At 38.3% G+C, this 17615-nt stretch overlaps 1 protein-coding gene across 1 annotated transcript; it reads left to right on the forward strand.

Moving 5' to 3' along the window:
- The first annotated feature begins 1337 nt into the window (after nucleotides 1-1337).
- stk24a (serine/threonine kinase 24a (STE20 homolog, yeast)) lies at nucleotides 1338-17424 on the forward strand. The gene is made up of 11 exons (XM_023290304.3): nucleotides 1338-1840; nucleotides 5873-6103; nucleotides 8245-8301; nucleotides 8451-8559; nucleotides 9230-9387; nucleotides 10635-10820; nucleotides 10921-11066; nucleotides 11151-11283; nucleotides 11389-11457; nucleotides 11585-11721; nucleotides 13280-17424. Exons 1-11 carry the CDS (start codon nucleotides 1799-1801, stop codon nucleotides 13311-13313), a joined length of 1302 nt encoding a protein of 433 aa, XP_023146072.2. The 5' UTR covers nucleotides 1338-1798; the 3' UTR covers nucleotides 13314-17424.
- Nucleotides 17425-17615: the final 191 nt, after the last annotated feature.

A 17615-nucleotide genomic window follows, 5' to 3' on the forward strand; every position in this document is an offset into this window, starting at 1 on the left:
ACGGTTTAAAATGATGCCACCTCTTTTCAGACAGAACCTGTGATAATAAAACTATACAAAAATTTTAGTTCCATGTTAATAAAGCACTTAAAGCTTTAAGTGTGGCTAAATGCTTTTTTCAAAATTAAATATATCACTCCTTAGGTGGTAGTGGCCCCAAGTTCAGTAAAGTTGGAAAGATATTCACAGATTCAGACTTCCAGCATCAATAACTCATTAGATATAGGTTGTCAAAACATAAACGGTGCCTCTTTCCCATTGTTGCAAGGCAGACAATGTGCTACAAGCCCAGTTTTATCAAAAGTAGCTGTCTTTCAAGCTACAGGAATAACATTGGTGTCTATGGAGTGAACAGGGTCCGTCTGCAATTTGCAAAACCGCTGCAACAGTAAAGAGAGACAAATATTCAATAACTTCACTCTTATACATTGTAGTGTCACTAAAATCACTGCGGCCTTCAACTGGCTCCTGTTGACAAAGTGTTTTAACAGAAATGTAAATGCTGTAATTTGATTCTTTTAATAAACCATGTGACTTGAATGGATGTGATGCTGGTGTGACCACAGTGCACACGTCTGATGTTGCTCACAGTGGTCCAAGGAACGCTCAGGGAGTTTGTGTGTTTGCTCACACTCATGAAAAATTACAGGGAACATTGATGGTAATCAGCAGTGACTTCATAGCCATTTCCCCAAGCTGCAGCTTGGTACCGGAACAACTGAGACTAAACTATTACTATGCTGTAAATTTAGTAATATTTTGATCCAAAATTGTCATTCAAAGAGAAAGTAAGATGCTATTGAAAGTCCTGGTACAACACAGTCATGCATATCTGGATCAGCTGCCACTGGGTCAACATTTTTTCTGTCTTTTATTTTTCTATTTTTCTATCAATCACAGATGCAGTGATAGTCTTCTTCCAGAAGGCTGTGTAGACAGCAGCTGCTGAGCAACATTTAAAGCTACAGGTACCGAAACAGCCTTATAACAGGACTAATACCAGGGTTTACACAGTCACAATGAAATTAACAATTTTTGCGGTATTTTGAGCTTATAAACTGAAGGACACGTGTGGCATGAGAGGCTGTAGCTCATTTGCTGAAAATGGGCACAATATGAGACCTTTCAGTCACACAAAATGTCAGTACTGAAACCAAACACAAATCACTCGAAAATGGACAGCACTTGAGTAAATGTACATAGTTACCTGCGCACATGGGTCCATAAAACACCAAACATATGAACTTCCTTTCTCTTCTGACGTTTCTGGTTTACGAGTGACGACATGCGCGCCGTCTACTCCTCCTCACTCTGATTGGTCCGCAGGTAAACGAGAATGACATTAACCAAGATGGCGCCGGGCGAAAGAGAAAAGTGATGAGAGAATAGAACAACAAGCGACACAACTACACAACAGTGCGCATTTATTTAGCCCGTAATATTGTTTAATGCCGGACCTCGGTCTTATCACCGGGAAGCTGTCAAGCACGTATTGCGAGACCGCACTGGTCTGCTGGGATACAAATATTCAGCCAACTGTTTGCTAACTAGCTGCTAAAGTGGCTAACGGTAGCTAACGTTAACTGCGGAAGGCGAGTGAGGAGAAGGCAGGCAGGCGGCTCCAAGTAGAAGCCGACAAGTCGAGCCGTTTTTTTTAAATTACGCGACGTCTCACGTTGAAAGACCCGTTTGTTGCACCATCGTCCGACGCAGCAGTCTGTCAGGAAAGTAGCGTTAAACATTTGATAAGGAAAGCTGAAAAGGCGAGGAAAGGCGTCATCTTTGCTGATCTGACGCCATGGCTCACTCCCCTATTCAGAGTGGACTGCCGGGGATTCAGGTAAATCAATATATTGTTGTGTTATTGGCTAACTTCGAGTTCATAAGCGTTAAAGACGCTGCGCATTTGTACTTCATGTTTCTTCTCATCTTTAAGTCGGAAGTTCACTACATGTCTGGAAACTTTTTCCACAGACACGCTTAGTCAATGTCACTTTTTTACACCATCACCTGTGTTTTTCGCTCGTAAATGCTCCAGTAAGTCAAAGTCCAGTGAAAGGAGTTTCCGATAAGGTGGCTGTCATCCTCGTTTATGTTTTTGTGATGCAGAGTCGTGCCAAAAAGTGAAATAACTCCAAACGCTGACTACCCACCGCAGGAACCGTTGTTCTGATGTCTCTGCATTATCTTACCTGCTTTATGCCCTAAATTTTCCCAGATCGTAGTATTTTTACCTGCAGCAATATCTTTAATTGACCATTTCTACTCAGGTATTGTAATTTTTCACTTACCAAAAGTGATTGCAGCCGCTACTTTGCGACTGAAACGTTATAAATGCATCCGAATGACTTGATTTCTTTCATGGGGATTATAGTTTAAAGATTATAACCAATAGAACGACTGGAAAAGAGAACATTTCTTAATTTCATATGTATAACTCATCAATAAATCATGTTATTTACAGTTTTAAACAATGATGTTAGACATACCAAACACATACACCCTAAATATCAGAAACAATACCGTAATATTGCATATAATCATCCTAATTGTCAGGCCTGATTACACAGTAAACTGCAAACAACTACAAGTTGTGCCCACAGACATGGAGTGCTGTGTATTTGCATGACTGTCTGATCCAGATAGAAGCAGCTGTAGATATTTAAACTGGGAAAATGCAGCTTAAACAAAAAGTGGACAATGAGTACTGGTATCAGGGTATGTCACATCATACACATGACCAAGCTTACTCCTAATTTGTAAACAGCATTTACTTGCATCGTTCGACAAGAAAAAGCATCCAATTCTCACTGTGAAACTGGAAGCCTCAGATGATGTTGTGTTTGGGCTTGAAAAATTACAATTTGCCGCTTTGCTCGCTGATCAGTTGACAAATTGTTTCATGTATTTACTGCTGTCAAGTTGCTGACAATTGCTTGTCTGTGGTGATGTCAACTATCACACATACTCGTTTTGGTTTGATTTCATTATTAATTAATCTGATAATTGCTTGTTTCTTGCAGTGATTATATGTTTGGTGTAACAAAGAAGTGCTACAAACTGTGCAATAAAAATGTACATAATGATGCTGTGCAATTTCATAGGAATGTTGCTGTAAATATTGTATTTTTTCTTCTAGAAGGAGAAAATATTTATATCTGTGCATTGTGTGCTGCTCTTCTTTTTATTCTGTTCCATTTGCTGCTGTTACATTGTAAATTTCCCGCTGTGGGATCAATAAAGGTTTAATCTATCTATCTATCTATCTATCTATCTATCTATCTATCTATCTATCTATCTATCTATCTATCTATCTATCTATCTATCTATCTATCTATCTATTTTCATTATTAATTAATTTGGAAACTCAGTAGGTCTATTTAATGTAAGGAAACTGAAAATATTTTTCCAAAGTACAGATTTGCATCTTTAAATTGGTAATTTTATGCTGCCAACAGTCCAAATCCCAAAGATATTTAATTTAGAATTCAATTAAACCTAAAATCCATTTTAATATTTAAGGAGTTGGAACCAGACAATAGTTGGACTTTTGTCCTGATAAATAAATAAAACAAAAAGTCATCTAAACTTTTTATTTTTCACTCATACCAACTACTAAATCAGTGCATGTCCTGGTTGAAGAATTAATATAAAGTAGCCCAAATTACTGTGCACGTAGGAATGACAATCTTCTGGGGTTAAATAATCAAGAGAGACATGTTTGCCTGCAGTTTACAGACTGCACAAAATATTGCTCTTTCACTTGAACTGCGATTGAATTCTTAGCATGTGCACAGACAAATCCAGGTTTGCAGGAATAACAGCACATCTGAGCTCACAGGTTACTATGCAGATCCGTGCTGGCAGTGGAGGGCTGGCAGTGAGGCTTCCACCCTGAGGGTGTGGTGTTGTGTGTGGATGATGACACTAAACTACACAGTTGTGTAGTGCAGATGGGAGAGCCTCAAACACATGCTTTTAGAGCGAGGTTCAGGCAGCTTTAGTTGTCCCAGTAAACCTGCTGACTGTGGATATGGCAAGTACATTCCTATCATTTGTAGTCGGTGGTCACAGTGCTCTTGTTGTTTTTCCTATTGTTTTTACAGAGGTCAGCTCAACGTTATAATTTTCACCTGGATGACTGACCACACCAGTGTTATGATAGTATTTTGGTTTTGTTGTTTCTACTCTGCTTTGTTCTGCACTGCTCTGTCTTTTTGTCTTTGTTGTAAAGTCCCTTTGCTATCAAATTCAGCAGTCCCCTCTTTGCCAGTTTTTCAAAGTGCAGCTGCTCATCTCCCCATCTATATAGGTTTGATCGCCATGTATTAGCAGTTTTACAGGAAACTGTTCTCTGGGGGGACTGTAAAGCAATGTGAGCACATAGATCATCATGCTAGGGCCAGGTTACCTTGTAAATGAAGCATCGGGTTGAATTGCTTGAGTTCTATTTTGTGGTAAAAACAATTTAAATACTACATTTTATCTTATGGTTATACTTTAATGGAAAAAAAAATTTCTTAAATATTTTTACGCTTTTTTTTTCATGGCAATTATGGCACTACTCTGGCAGTTTGGATTAATGTTTGCTGTAGATGAAGGGAAAGTGAACTGGCCAACTTGAAGACCATTATTCCCGCCCTGGTGCTCCATGGGGAAATAAGCCATTAAGCTCAGTCAATAATTTAGGGTGTTGCCCTTCATTTCTGTTTAGCCTTTGTGGTGGAGGTCATTAAGTCAGGTCTGCGTTATGCTGTCTTATGATGTAAGTGTTACTCAAAGCCACACATTTGTAGATGGCCATTTGTTTGTCATCAGCTGATAAAATCTGATAAAGTTAATCACTGCATTACTATCATAAATTGAACATCTAATCTAAGAGGCAGAGCTACTCTTGATAAGTAGGGACGCTATCATTGATCAGTATAGGTTTTATTACATCAAGTTTAATTCACACCTTGAAAACTCAGTCTTTTGTCATCAAGGTGGCACGTGCACCAGGGATTTTTCTCATCTCAGACATGGTGACAGTGGATCTGTGAAAACCTTCAATACAACTAATGGTGTTGAGTTAGAAGGATAGGAAGGATCTAATGAAAAAGGTTGGGTTAGTTTGTGGAAAGTAAAGGATCTAGAGTTGTTTTTTTCAGCTTGACATATACATGAGACTAAAACTTGGCATAACTGTCTGATGCGCTTGAAATGTGACCATGCGGGTTTTTTTTTTTTTTCAAATCAGCATCTTATGACTCAACTTCTCTAGAAGTGCAGCACTAAATAGGCAGAGTACCCTTTTATTGCAGATCTGTTCCATTGTGAAGTTATCAAGGATTAAGTGGAATTAGTCTTAGTAACTCGTTTTTTTGTGAGCACAGTTTAAATATAGATAACAGATAGGGACTCCGTGTTACATATTAAATAGAACTAGACCGAAAAATCGACTAGACTACAATAGTAGCAGATTTGTTTATTTAGAACTTTAAAATGTCCTGCTCAATAAGTGTCTTAGACACAGTAAAAAAGCAAAAGAAAACAAAATACGACAACAGTTGAAGTGTGTCAAGATTGTTTATTTATGTTCTATATTCATGACCATATATACCGATGTTACTGCAACTTGTAGTAGTGCACCATCAGAACAAGTGGACTAGATTTCAGTACTAAGTCCTTCTCCCTGTTTAATAACATAACTTCAGTATTCAAATGAATTCTACTCTGTTTCAGTACCTGCAATTCTTCTGCCTGTGCTTTCACTTTAAACAAGCCATTTCATTTTTGATGCGTATTTGTGCATCAGACTGAAGCTTGTCAATTTCCTGTGGTTTTATGTTACTTAAAGTGCTCTCTCGACATCTTTCTGTCTGTCACTCAGAATTTCCGAGCTGATCCGGAGGAGCTTTTCACCAAGCTGGAGAGAATAGGAAAGGGCTCTTTTGGTGAAGTCTTTAAAGGCATTGACAATCGGACTCAGAAAGTTGTGGCCATTAAAATTATTGATCTGGAAGAGGCAGAGGATGAAATAGAGGACATTCAACAGGAGATTACAGTTCTCAGCCAGTGTGACAGTCCCTTTATCACCAAGTATTTTGGATCCTATCTCAAGGTAAGCATTCACTTCGGCGAGTTTCATGTAGTCACCTTCTAAAAGTCAGTGTTTGCCTTAATGGAAATGTTACTAGCGTGTTCCTGCAAGCAAGTGTGGGCAATGTAGGTCAATAAATAATGCAAATGGGCAATGGAACAAATATTGCCGGGGTAACATGGCACAGATTGGTGTAAAACAACTAGACATAGGCTTGCATTGCAGTAGTGTATACTATGAGGGCTGTAAACAGGAGAAATTCTACTTAGATCGAGGCATATGTTGTGTTTTTTGTTCTGTAATGGACTTGAAATGAAACATGATTATGAAGCCATCATGCTGATTTTATTTTTTAGCTTCAGTATTAGGGTGTTCTCTGTACAATTAATCCTGAAAGTCAACTCTTGAACATCACATTCACTGTTTTCTTTCAGACTCAGTGTGCTAGAATACAGACCCAAAACATTTGTATAATCCATGCCAGCCTGGAACAATAAAAAAATGTAGTAGCTGTATTGACAGAATCACTTAGTTGCAAACCAGACTGCATTTTATGACTGTAATTTTTTTCATGCTACTCGTGATGGTGCCAAGAGAGCCTCTTACTGCATTTACTGCAGTACTTAAAAGCAGACAGGATCTCCCAACAATGTGTGTTGCGAACAACCTTTTAAAACTTAAATGGATAGGCTAAGGTGATGATACAGTTAAGATTTGTCTGCTATCAGCACCTATGGTTGTTTAGAGCAGAGGTTCTAAAAGCGTTAGGCAGTCTGACACCAAGGATGGTGCAGAGGATTTGTGAGTGGTGGTGAGGAGGGAGGTGAAGACTGAAAGGGGCTTTGCATGCTGGTTTTCTTTATAAAAAAAACAATGGAAGTTGGTGATTGCATGTAGCTGTTGTGCAGATTTTTCCCGCTTAACACCTCAGTCGGCATTAGGTGTGACACATAACTCACGGGAGCAAATAAGGTGCCTTAGCACTTTAGACTTTCAGCACCTTATTACTGCAATTTTCATAAAATATTATGTGGTTTGGAGTCATAACTCAGTCAAGTCTGAACTCACAGATTTGATACACACTTTTACAGTCAGTGTTACTTTCACTTCCTGATGATGTCATTGTCCCCCATGTCCATTGCAGATGAGTTTCCATAAATGTAGAAAAATCTAGAAATGATAATGTCATGCAAACCCGATTGCCTTTGTTTTTAGCACTAAGATATTTCCTGAATGTTTTGGATTGTGTTACTCTTCTATATGTGTTTACAATGTAAAATCAGAAAGGTGAGAATATGGAACAGTCAGAAAAAATCGTCTTACTATTACTCCTAAATAGAAGTTTGAGAGAAGCTGGGTCCAGCTGTGTGTCTCTGGTTGTATTTTTGTTTGTGGTTTTCAGTCTGTGGGCGAGGCAATAGCAGCCTTCTTAAGTTTGACATCCTAAGTAGACTGTATATACTTTTAAATATAAGCACACAAGCTGAAATTACACTTCCAGGGATCCGTTTCTGTGTGAACTATTCTCACAGAACATGTTTAATGTATTATATATTATTGCAGTTACTTTAAAGGTAAACAGCTGGGACGTATTTGGCGTTTTCACACAAATACCAGATATGTTTGTACAAAGTCAGTCTGTTGTAGCATAGACATGCTAAGGCTGTGTATATGTGTTATCCAATCTGCCACGTCTAGGAAATGAATCTACCAATACATTGTCTGTTTGTATGAGATATGTGTAATGAATGGCTTTTCCATCGAGAACATATTTATTTCTTGGTGTGGCATCTGCATTTATACAGTTTAGGAAGAGAGTGTGTTTTGTTATTAAATTTAGTTTCAATTATCAATCATTTTCCCATCTTGTGAGTCACTAAACTGAGTCCACATTATCTTGAATTTCATTAAATCTGTTCTAATATCTTAAATGTAACTGTGTGTTTATGATTGACATTCAGTAGTCTTCAGTACTTCCTGATATTCGGATACCACCGTCATGACCGAATATTCAGATATTTGTATATTTGCGTGCAGCCCTATCACAAAGCACAAGTACAGTTATTTATTTGCTTATGCAGAAAGTGGACTAAGTGAGCATTACCCTGTTCTGTGAATACTCAAAGTTTGGATGCTATCTGAATCACTGATCTGATTTTCAGGGTACAAAATTATGGATTATTATGGAATATTTGGGTGGAGGATCAGCTCTTGATCTGGTAAGTCTATTAAAATTTTACAAAAGAACTATCTGAAGATTATTTTACCTTTAAACTTGGTAATTAATAGGCCACTGTGACAGTTTGTAATTTGACAAGACAAAGTAAAATCCTGAAGCTTTAAGTCTAGAACTGCTCCATTCTTCCAGCTGGAACCAGGTGCCCTGGATGAAACACAGATTGCCACAATCCTGCGAGAGATCCTGAAAGGGCTTGAGTATCTGCACTCTGAAAAGAAAATACACAGAGATATCAAAGGTACGTCTGGTACATACCATCACCTTGGTTTTAGCAACACATGATGTAATCTGGACAACATGTTCTCTATCATGTCATTAATGATGCTGAAGTGAGGCTTTGATCTGTGTTTACCATGAAGTGTCTGTAATTATCATACATTTTCAGTGCTGAGCCTGTAATCAGATCTTAACACAAGTCACATCACTTGGATTTGTCTACATTTAACACTTAAATAAAAATCATGTGCAGCTCTCTGATAATTTCCATCTACAGTGTTATAAATAATTGTTTTGTTAAAATACTGATTAGTTGTTAAGGAAGCCGTTTGACTGTACATTTGTACTACTAAAACAGGCGGCAGTGCCAACAGGAACTGTACACAGCTGTTTCTTCCATAATGTTTCCCAGTTCCTGTAGGAAGATTTTTTTTCTTTCCTGGGTCTCTGTGATGCAAATGAAAACACTTTAAAGGTCTTAAGAAAGCTGATTATTACTTTACAAGACCAAACAATGAGATTGTTCCAACAGAAAGATTAAATTTCAGAAACAAGGTCAAATGTAGGGAACGGGGAATCATATTACTCATATTACTCAGGTGATTGCGACAAAATCTGATCTGCGCCTCTTAAACGGTCTTCAGAGTTGGTATGTGATGTGTCTGATTGCATTTTTTCACTGCTGTTTGCAGCTGCCAACGTTTTGCTGTCGGAACAAGGCGACGTGAAGCTTGCAGACTTTGGAGTAGCGGGCCAGTTGACGGACACACAGATAAAAAGGAACACATTTGTTGGAACACCTTTCTGGATGGCACCTGAGGTCATAAAGCAGTCTGCCTATGATTCAAAGGTCAACATTATCCCGTCTTGTCTTGGTCGTTTTTATGTTGAAATGCAACTGCGTGTTCTGCTACAGAATCACAACAAATGTATAGTTTTTGTGTAAAAAGATTGAATGAACACCAGTTAGTTACTACTATTAATCTAAGGGTTTAAATACACAGAGGTTGCTTAAACAATGAAAGGATCAGTGGAGGAACAAATCATATGACAGCTGTTCTATATGAGTGGGTTCAATTTCAAGGTGAATCATTAGACCTGTGTTGTGTATTAACAAACACTTACTGATTCAAGGGTTTTAAGGTGGCAATCTTGAAGATTTTCATTTAAATACATGTCTGTTCAGTTGATATCACCAAACAGGGTAACATAATGGTGATTCAGCCTCAGACCCACTGATCAAATAATTTGAATACTTTTACAGCATTACTTGCTGGGTGTGGTGACACTCTTACACAAAATTTCAAGCCTCGTAAGTTAGTGACGCATATTTTATTACTCTGCAGTTATCTTTCTGTTGGAAATATAACTTTCTGGCAGAAGGATAAGAGCAGTTATCCACAAAGATAACTGCTGTATAACCTAAGTGTGTGTGAAGCGGCACACTGTTCTTTGCACTGCTGTTCTTTCTCTTTTCATTTTCATGTGTGGGGGCCTTGACTTGCTATTGGACATTGGTGGAGCACACCTTGCTAAGGTGCTAAGTTGCTGACTTACTGATGATGTCATACAGGCAACACTGAGGAAGTGAGGTTTAAAAATGAACCTGCACTTATTGCCTATCACCAGAGGTGCCTCCAAAGGAAGTAAAACTGAGATCTTTGAGATGGTCACTTTAAAACAAACAAAAAAAAACGGCTGTGTAGGTATTGATCTAAGGAGTTATTTTAAAAAAGATGAAATGGAAGTTCTGTGTGAAATTGCTCCTAAATGATGCTTTGAACACTTCAGTACTTTGTTGACCTTTGCCTGCTTGTTTTTGTCAGAAACTTTGAAGCACAGCGAAGACAGACAGAAATTACCCAGTGCATATTTTTGGAATAACCACAACATGAGTCAGTGTGGCTTGTCAACACAACCTCGATGTCACCCGTGGTCTATTTGCCAAACTTCCTCAAATACACCCATGCTGTTTAAGTCAGCCGGTTTAAATGTCATTTTGCATAGCACTGTCTCAGAATGTCTTTGTGAAGAATTGTGTGACATTCTGCGGGTTTCCTGAGAGGATCTTTTGTCTCAAATGTCTTTGTTTTGTAGGCAGACATCTGGTCATTAGGAATAACAGCAATAGAACTGGCTAAAGGAGAACCGCCCCATTCTGAGCTTCATCCTATGAAGGTCTTATTCCTCATCCCAAAGAACAATCCACCTACACTGGAAGGAAACTACAGTAAACCACTTAAAGAGTTTGTTGAAGCCTGTTTAAATAAGGAGCCTAGCTTTGTAAGTTCAAATGAATTGTGTTGATATAACAAATAATGATTGCTGCTTTGTACATTCTTTTAGTATTCACTGTTTAATTTGTTTTGTGTGTTTTCTATAGAGGCCAACTGCCAAAGAGTTGTTAAAACATAAGTATATTGTAAGGCATGCCAAAAAGACAACCTATCTGACAGAGCTGATTGACAGATACAAGAGGTGGAAGTCAGAGCAGTCTAGGGATGAATCAAGCTCCGATGAATCTGATGAGTAAGTTGTCATCATCAGAGTTCTTCAGTGGTCTAGCAACTCTGAGTACAACAATGATGTTAATGACATCCTGTTTGACTATAGCGAACCAGACGGCCAGGCATCTGGAGGTGATGACAATAGTAACGATGACTGGAACTTCAACAACACCATCAGGGAAAAAGACCTGAAAAAGGTTCAGAATGGAGCAGTACAGCCAGATGAGAGATTGAAAGAGGTAACATCGTTTATCATTACAGAGGACAAATGTGACATCACCTCTTACTGGTAGCAGACATACGTGTGTCCAAGGTTTTAGCTTACAATCTACTTTTTTTCCCAGGTGGATGAGAGTCCAAAGAGGCCTTTGTCACAAAGCTTATCAACAATCTTTTGTCCATTGTTTTCTGAGGTAATAGCCTCAATAACTTATTCCAAATTAAAACATTACTATTGTATGAAGTGCAAAGAAGTACTAAACTGGTCATCCAGAATTACACAGATCACAATGTGTTATCTAAAATCTGTCATTGTTACAGTTGAAAGAAAAGGGTGAGACAAGTAATGGCAAGCCAGAAGCCGCAGAGGAGCTGCGGGAGGCTCTTTTTCAGGCAGAAGAAACACACCCGGGGATCTGTGACTCCCTGGTGGCTGAGCTAGTGCAGAGACTTCAGAGGTAGGTGAAGTGTATATCATTATTTCCTGCTATATTAAGTTTTTTTCATGTTAAAGTCCCGTGAATTTGCATAATTACTTTCTAAATGTATTTCTTATTGAAATGGGTTGTGGGACCGGATATGCAGAGGGGTCAGTTTAAATGTGAACCTAGGGGCTTTCAATTATGACCAAAAATGCTGTGTAATTTAGCAGGAAATGTAGGATTTAACAACCTTGTTCTGATGCATTTCTTAGTATAATCACATTTACTAGTGCAGCATGAAGTCATTACTATAGAGATTTTCTTCAGGACCAAAGTGGTGAACTTCATGGTGGTGGTTGAGTCCTGGCGTCACTAAAGTCCATGTTGCTCATCATCATGGAACCATGAATGCCTGAAAAAGTTTTAATCCAGTAGCTGTGTTGATGAAGTGTAAACTAAGTCACAAATCAAGGGAGAGAGTCCTAGACTTGACCGTGTTCGAACCTTAAAGATTTTCAAAAAATTACCAAGAGAAGTCAGCATTTGGAGGCAGCAGGATTTGTTGTCCACATAAATCCAGAATTCGTTCTTAGCAGTGATTAACACCCCAAGAATAACTGAAGATACTGAGCTGTGCATCGTCTTTTATGCTGTGAGCGCTGGTCATTTTTCCATGCCTATAGGGCATATGATGGGAGGGACAATTTTGACACCATTATACCTTTCTAAATCTATTGGTCAGATCATGATGTCAGGTTATCATATTTCACCCCTAGATCACTTTACAGAAGACATGTGCATTAAATTATCATTAGGTCATCTTTTACAGAGGACATGCCCAGACATGTTCAGACTTTGTCCTATTATTTTGAGACAGATTTCATGCATATTATACCTTTATGTATTGTTGCGTTTCTGATACACCTCGTTTAAAAGTTATATTGCTTTAAGTTTACTCCATTATGTTTTGAGTTGTCCACTTATCATTTTATACAAAGCATGTCTTCACACCAAAGTTACAGGTTGTACTTTGTGATCTTCCAGCTGTGTGTGTGTGTCCTCCACAGACACACACCATCATCAAAGCATCAGTGATTACTAGAACCTTCATCATTATGTAGTTCATACACGTCTTGACTTTATTCTTCAGTTTAACTGCATTTGCCATGATTGTATCATCTTTTACTTTTAGTACATCATACCGAAAAAATATTACACTACAGTGTGTATTCAGTCAAGTGATGAACATACATGCTGACTGTGTCATTCCTAGAACCATATACTTAAAGGTAACAGAAACAAGAAAAAATGTAAAAACTATGGGGATCTCATGACTACACCATCAGATCAAACTGTCCACTTGTACTTCAGTTTATGGCAATATACCTCAAAAACCATCACACCATGACATAGTAAACTTTAGGGTGTTAACTGCACACATGTTAGCAGGGTAATGTTAAAGTAACAACAAGGGCTGAACCCTGGTGCCACACTAATCTGTCCTTCCCCAGTGATAGCATAATATAGGATTAGTGAAGTTGATATCCACTTTTTAGGAATGTAAATATTTACCTTTTACTCCAACATTTTCCAGGTTTTCTGTGCCACAGGCAGCCACCACTCAGTGAGAGGAGCTACGTCCAGCTCTGCTCTGCTTTTCCACCCTGGTGGCAGCAGTCAGATCTTTTCCTCTGACCTCCACAGCCAGGATGAAGTCTCCCAGGAAGGTCTCCATCACTCACTTGCCTGAAGCAAATCCTGGCCTACTTAATGTCTGTTTATATGCTAGCACAGCACCAGAGGGTCCTATTCAGGACAGTCAGTGGCCATTCAGTCAGCTGCCACCTGCTGTAAGATGTCCCTTCTCAATACCTCCTTCTCAGCTGTTTATTTTCAGAGTGGAGTTAGCTATCTTTCTGAAAGGACTCTTGAGTTTTTGGTTTTGGTGAGTTTGTGGCTGTTTCACAAAGGTTTACACTCAGCATCCTTTTGGAGAAAATACCTTGCTTAATTAATTGTGTGCGTGTGTGTGTGTGGCTGTGCGAGATATTCTGTGAGACGTGCAGTGAAGAGTGACGAGTGGGTTGAAGCATTCTGTTGAAAACTCAGGTATCCTGCTTTAAGTGGATTGGGTTCCTCTGGGAGATGGAAAGAGCTCTCTAGGGTGGTTGTACAGACTTGTAAATAAGCTGATTTCTACAGATTCATGGAAAAAAAAAATATCGGAGCATTTGGAGCCACTGTGTTCAAATGGCCAAATGCAAACTGTAGATAATGGTTGTGAGGTAAATATTTTGAAAGACTTAAAGGGGCCACAAATGAGATTGCCTTGCCTTTGTACTTGTTCTTTTGTATATTGGTCTTTGATTTCTCTCTTCAGTTGTAAACTTTTTAAGTACTCATCCAGTGAATGAAAATGGCTGCCCTCTATCATGTTTTACTATTGATTTATTATATTTCTTAATGCTCTTTAACTTTTTGGTTTCACACTCTGCTGTGGTTGTAATATTGTTGGAGAATGTAAAAAAAATAATAACGGCTGGTTTATTGAAGCCCCGCCAGTTTGAAACACTGGATGCTCTGTTTCCAGCCCTGATTACACAAGGCCTCGAGTTGTGTTGGTTTGTTGGCCTCTGCCTCATTCCCCCTCTTTTTTTTGTTTTTGCTGTGTGTTTTATTGATCAGATAAACTGAGGTTTCGTCCATTCATTCCATTAACAGGGCAGTGCCATCATCTAGTTTATAAATCAGCAGACTCTGTTAGTCTTCCTAGGAGCTGCAGTGGTACTATCTCCTCAACGTACCTACAGCTTTAATTGCACTTCAAGTATAAATGCCTTCGACTATAAACAAAGTAGCCATAAAACAGTAGCATGAGACTTAGAGTATTTTGCAGGTATGCGCCATACTATCTGGGACACACAAATGTCCACTTGAAGTCTCACAGCTTGGACTCTGGAGTTGGTCATGCAGTGTAATATTTCCCTGGCTGTATATTTCCATTTGGAGAAGTTTTCTAGTCGTGCAGTAAATGCGCATCGACTTTTCACACAGTGGACGACACTGCTCTCTGACAGACATTTAGCATAAAGCCACAAGGTGTTTAGAGACCAGCGACTCTGCTACTACTTCTGACTGTAGTGTAAAAGGAATGTGCATGATAGTATTAACAGTATAAAGCCTATTGGTTGGTCTGAGCAGTATGCGTTGTAGCATACTTGTACAGGACTGAAGGAATGTTGAGTCCTGAACAGAGTTGAATCAGCCTTACAGTATTTGTGATGAATGGGATGAATAGTATCAGCTTTAAAAACATTAGATCAAATGTTTTTGTTGTGATTTCTCCTCTTTTTTTGTGTCCTCTCGGGCATCAAAATGCATAGGCTGCGATTCTTTAAATGACAATTTCTTTGATTTCTTGCCAGAATAAGGTGCGCATGAACAAATGGGCTCTTTGTACTGTTGTTATCTAAAAACCATCATTGTTGCAGTTAAGAAGAGAGAATTTTTCATGATATAGTCTGTTTTTTTTGCCAGGGGGCAATACATGGTACACAGTGCACAAGACGGGTTGAAGAACAGTTCAGCATTCTAGGAAACATGCTTATTTACAATGTGGTGGACCGAGGAGAATATTTATACCACTCAAGTATACGCTTCATTAGGCAGTCATGTACAGTCTAATGCAATCAAATACAAATGTTACACTTGGATAATGTAAAGAAATCAGTGGCAATAGTTAGTAATGGTGTTAGGCTGGACTGCACTGTTTCTGTCCTGTCCTGTGTGTAGGTAGAGAACAAAAACATAGAAACACCTTTAAATATAATGCAGTCCAGAACAGCATCACCTTTAGCTATGACCCCAAAAATGAAACTGTAATTTGAGCACCCTGAATGTTTAGGATGTGTCATTCATTGGATGTCACGCTATTTCCCCTTGTTTCCTTTTCCCTGCTAAAGTCAAAATGTCAATAAGAAATCAGTCAATTCTAGCAATTGTCATAACAAAGACAGAATTAAATTAATTTTCCACAGTGTCACTAGAACTGGACATTTTGAGTACTGTAAAGACATGTTATATTAAGTTGGTTGTATTGGATTACATTAAACTGCAAAAGGGTCCCTAATAATGTAGCCACTCACACAGTGTTAGACATTAGTCAACCGCTAAGTGTTTGCATTACAAATATACTAGAATCAGGATAAACAAGTCTATCTAACAGCAACATAATTCTCCCTCCATCACCACTGAAGCTCTTCTAGTAAGCATTGCATATCATTTATTTTAACCGTTCAAAATCCGAGGTGTTAAAACAATAATTCCGCATTTGATTAAGGAGTTAAACCCATGTCTTGGTTTACTTCTTGGCTAGGAGCAGTAACTTCCCAGAGTTTCTGCTTTATTCTGCTGTAGTAGTCGCTTGCAGACATGCACAATATTGAATTTTTGCTCATTTTTGACAGGCAGATTTCCAGTACCGATATAAGTATGTACATATTTTCAGCCTAATTGCAGAGAACATCAGGTTCCTCCTGCAGAGGAATTAACATATTATACCTTCTCTTATCTTGATGGCCCACTGGCTTGTAGACCAAAAAACGTAATGCTTTCCAAATGTACACATTGCCTAGCAAAATATGAAAACTAGACATTTCTTTTTATGAAACATTTTCAAACAAAACTAAACAGTCAGTGTTAATTTCACGTTTGAGCCTTTATTGACTGATATAAATGATGCAGATATCATTGCATTGTGCATTCCTAGGCAGGTGTTATACTGTGTTCGGAGTAACCAGATATATTTTCACGTAAATGTTCTTATCACAGAGTATAACCCACCATAATATGCTAAATTGTACTTGCTGGCAGGTGGATTTTTATTACTTTTGGACAGACCCACTTGTGCTAAATTCATCCATCCATCTACCGGCTGTGGTTTTACATTTAACTTACAGACAAGATACATTGAGAATTTTCCAAAATACCAAACTGTTCCGTCAGTTTCCTTCTTATTTCTCTTGGAAAACAGTATAATTGTCCTTTTCTGCTTGCTACCGTAGTTACAGTAGATTACACAGATAAATGAGTAAAAGTCAACTGTTGATCCATTTAACTGAAGCAAGAAACAACAGCAGACTTGTCACATAATGCGGTGACAGCATTTTCCATTTCTCCCCTGCTGTTCTGTAAAACAGCGACTCAGCTCTTCATTAAGACTTCATTCTTCTGTGAAATGTGCCATGTAATCCCTCCACCACAAACTGAGACGATTTGCACCTTTTACATGGTCTACTATGACTCTTTATCTTTGTATGTGCACTTTGTAGATTTATTTTTTTGGTTTTTAAAAAGTGGTACGTAAAGCTACGACGTTATGTTGCAGTTAAACCAGTTTGGTTTTTCTTTTTCCCCCCTTTGTGTCTTGTATGGCAATAAAGCAGCGTGATCGCCAGGAGTCATTTCTTAGCACAAGTAGGCATATATTCTATTAAACTATTTTTGTAATCCCAAAGAGCAGCATTATGTAATAGAGGGAGTAAAGTTTGGTTCTGTGATGTGTTCCGAGTTTCAGTTAACACTGGATAGCAATCATTTAAAATGTACATTTCATTTTGTGTGACTTTGCTGACAGTTTGTAGTACAGTATACATGTTTGCTAATTCAGGACCATGCTGTTGGGTTTATTGGAAGTTATCAAATGATTAAGGAAAAATAAAAATTCAGTGCAAATTTGAACAGCTTTTGAAATTTGCTTGTCTGTGACTGCCTTTTAACATTTCATTTGGAAATATCACCCGTCTTGCTGGTTGTTGTATTGTGTTTAAAAACGGATGAAGTTTTGTATAATAACCAACAATATTAAAATACAACATTTATTTTGTAAGCTGTTTAGTCCACCTTTAGCATTGGAGCTCTAAAGCTCTACT

The sequence above is a fragment of the Amphiprion ocellaris genome, chromosome 11 (genome assembly GCF_022539595.1).
Source record: "Amphiprion ocellaris isolate individual 3 ecotype Okinawa chromosome 11, ASM2253959v1, whole genome shotgun sequence".
Classification (NCBI taxonomy): Eukaryota; Metazoa; Chordata; class Actinopteri; family Pomacentridae; genus Amphiprion; species Amphiprion ocellaris.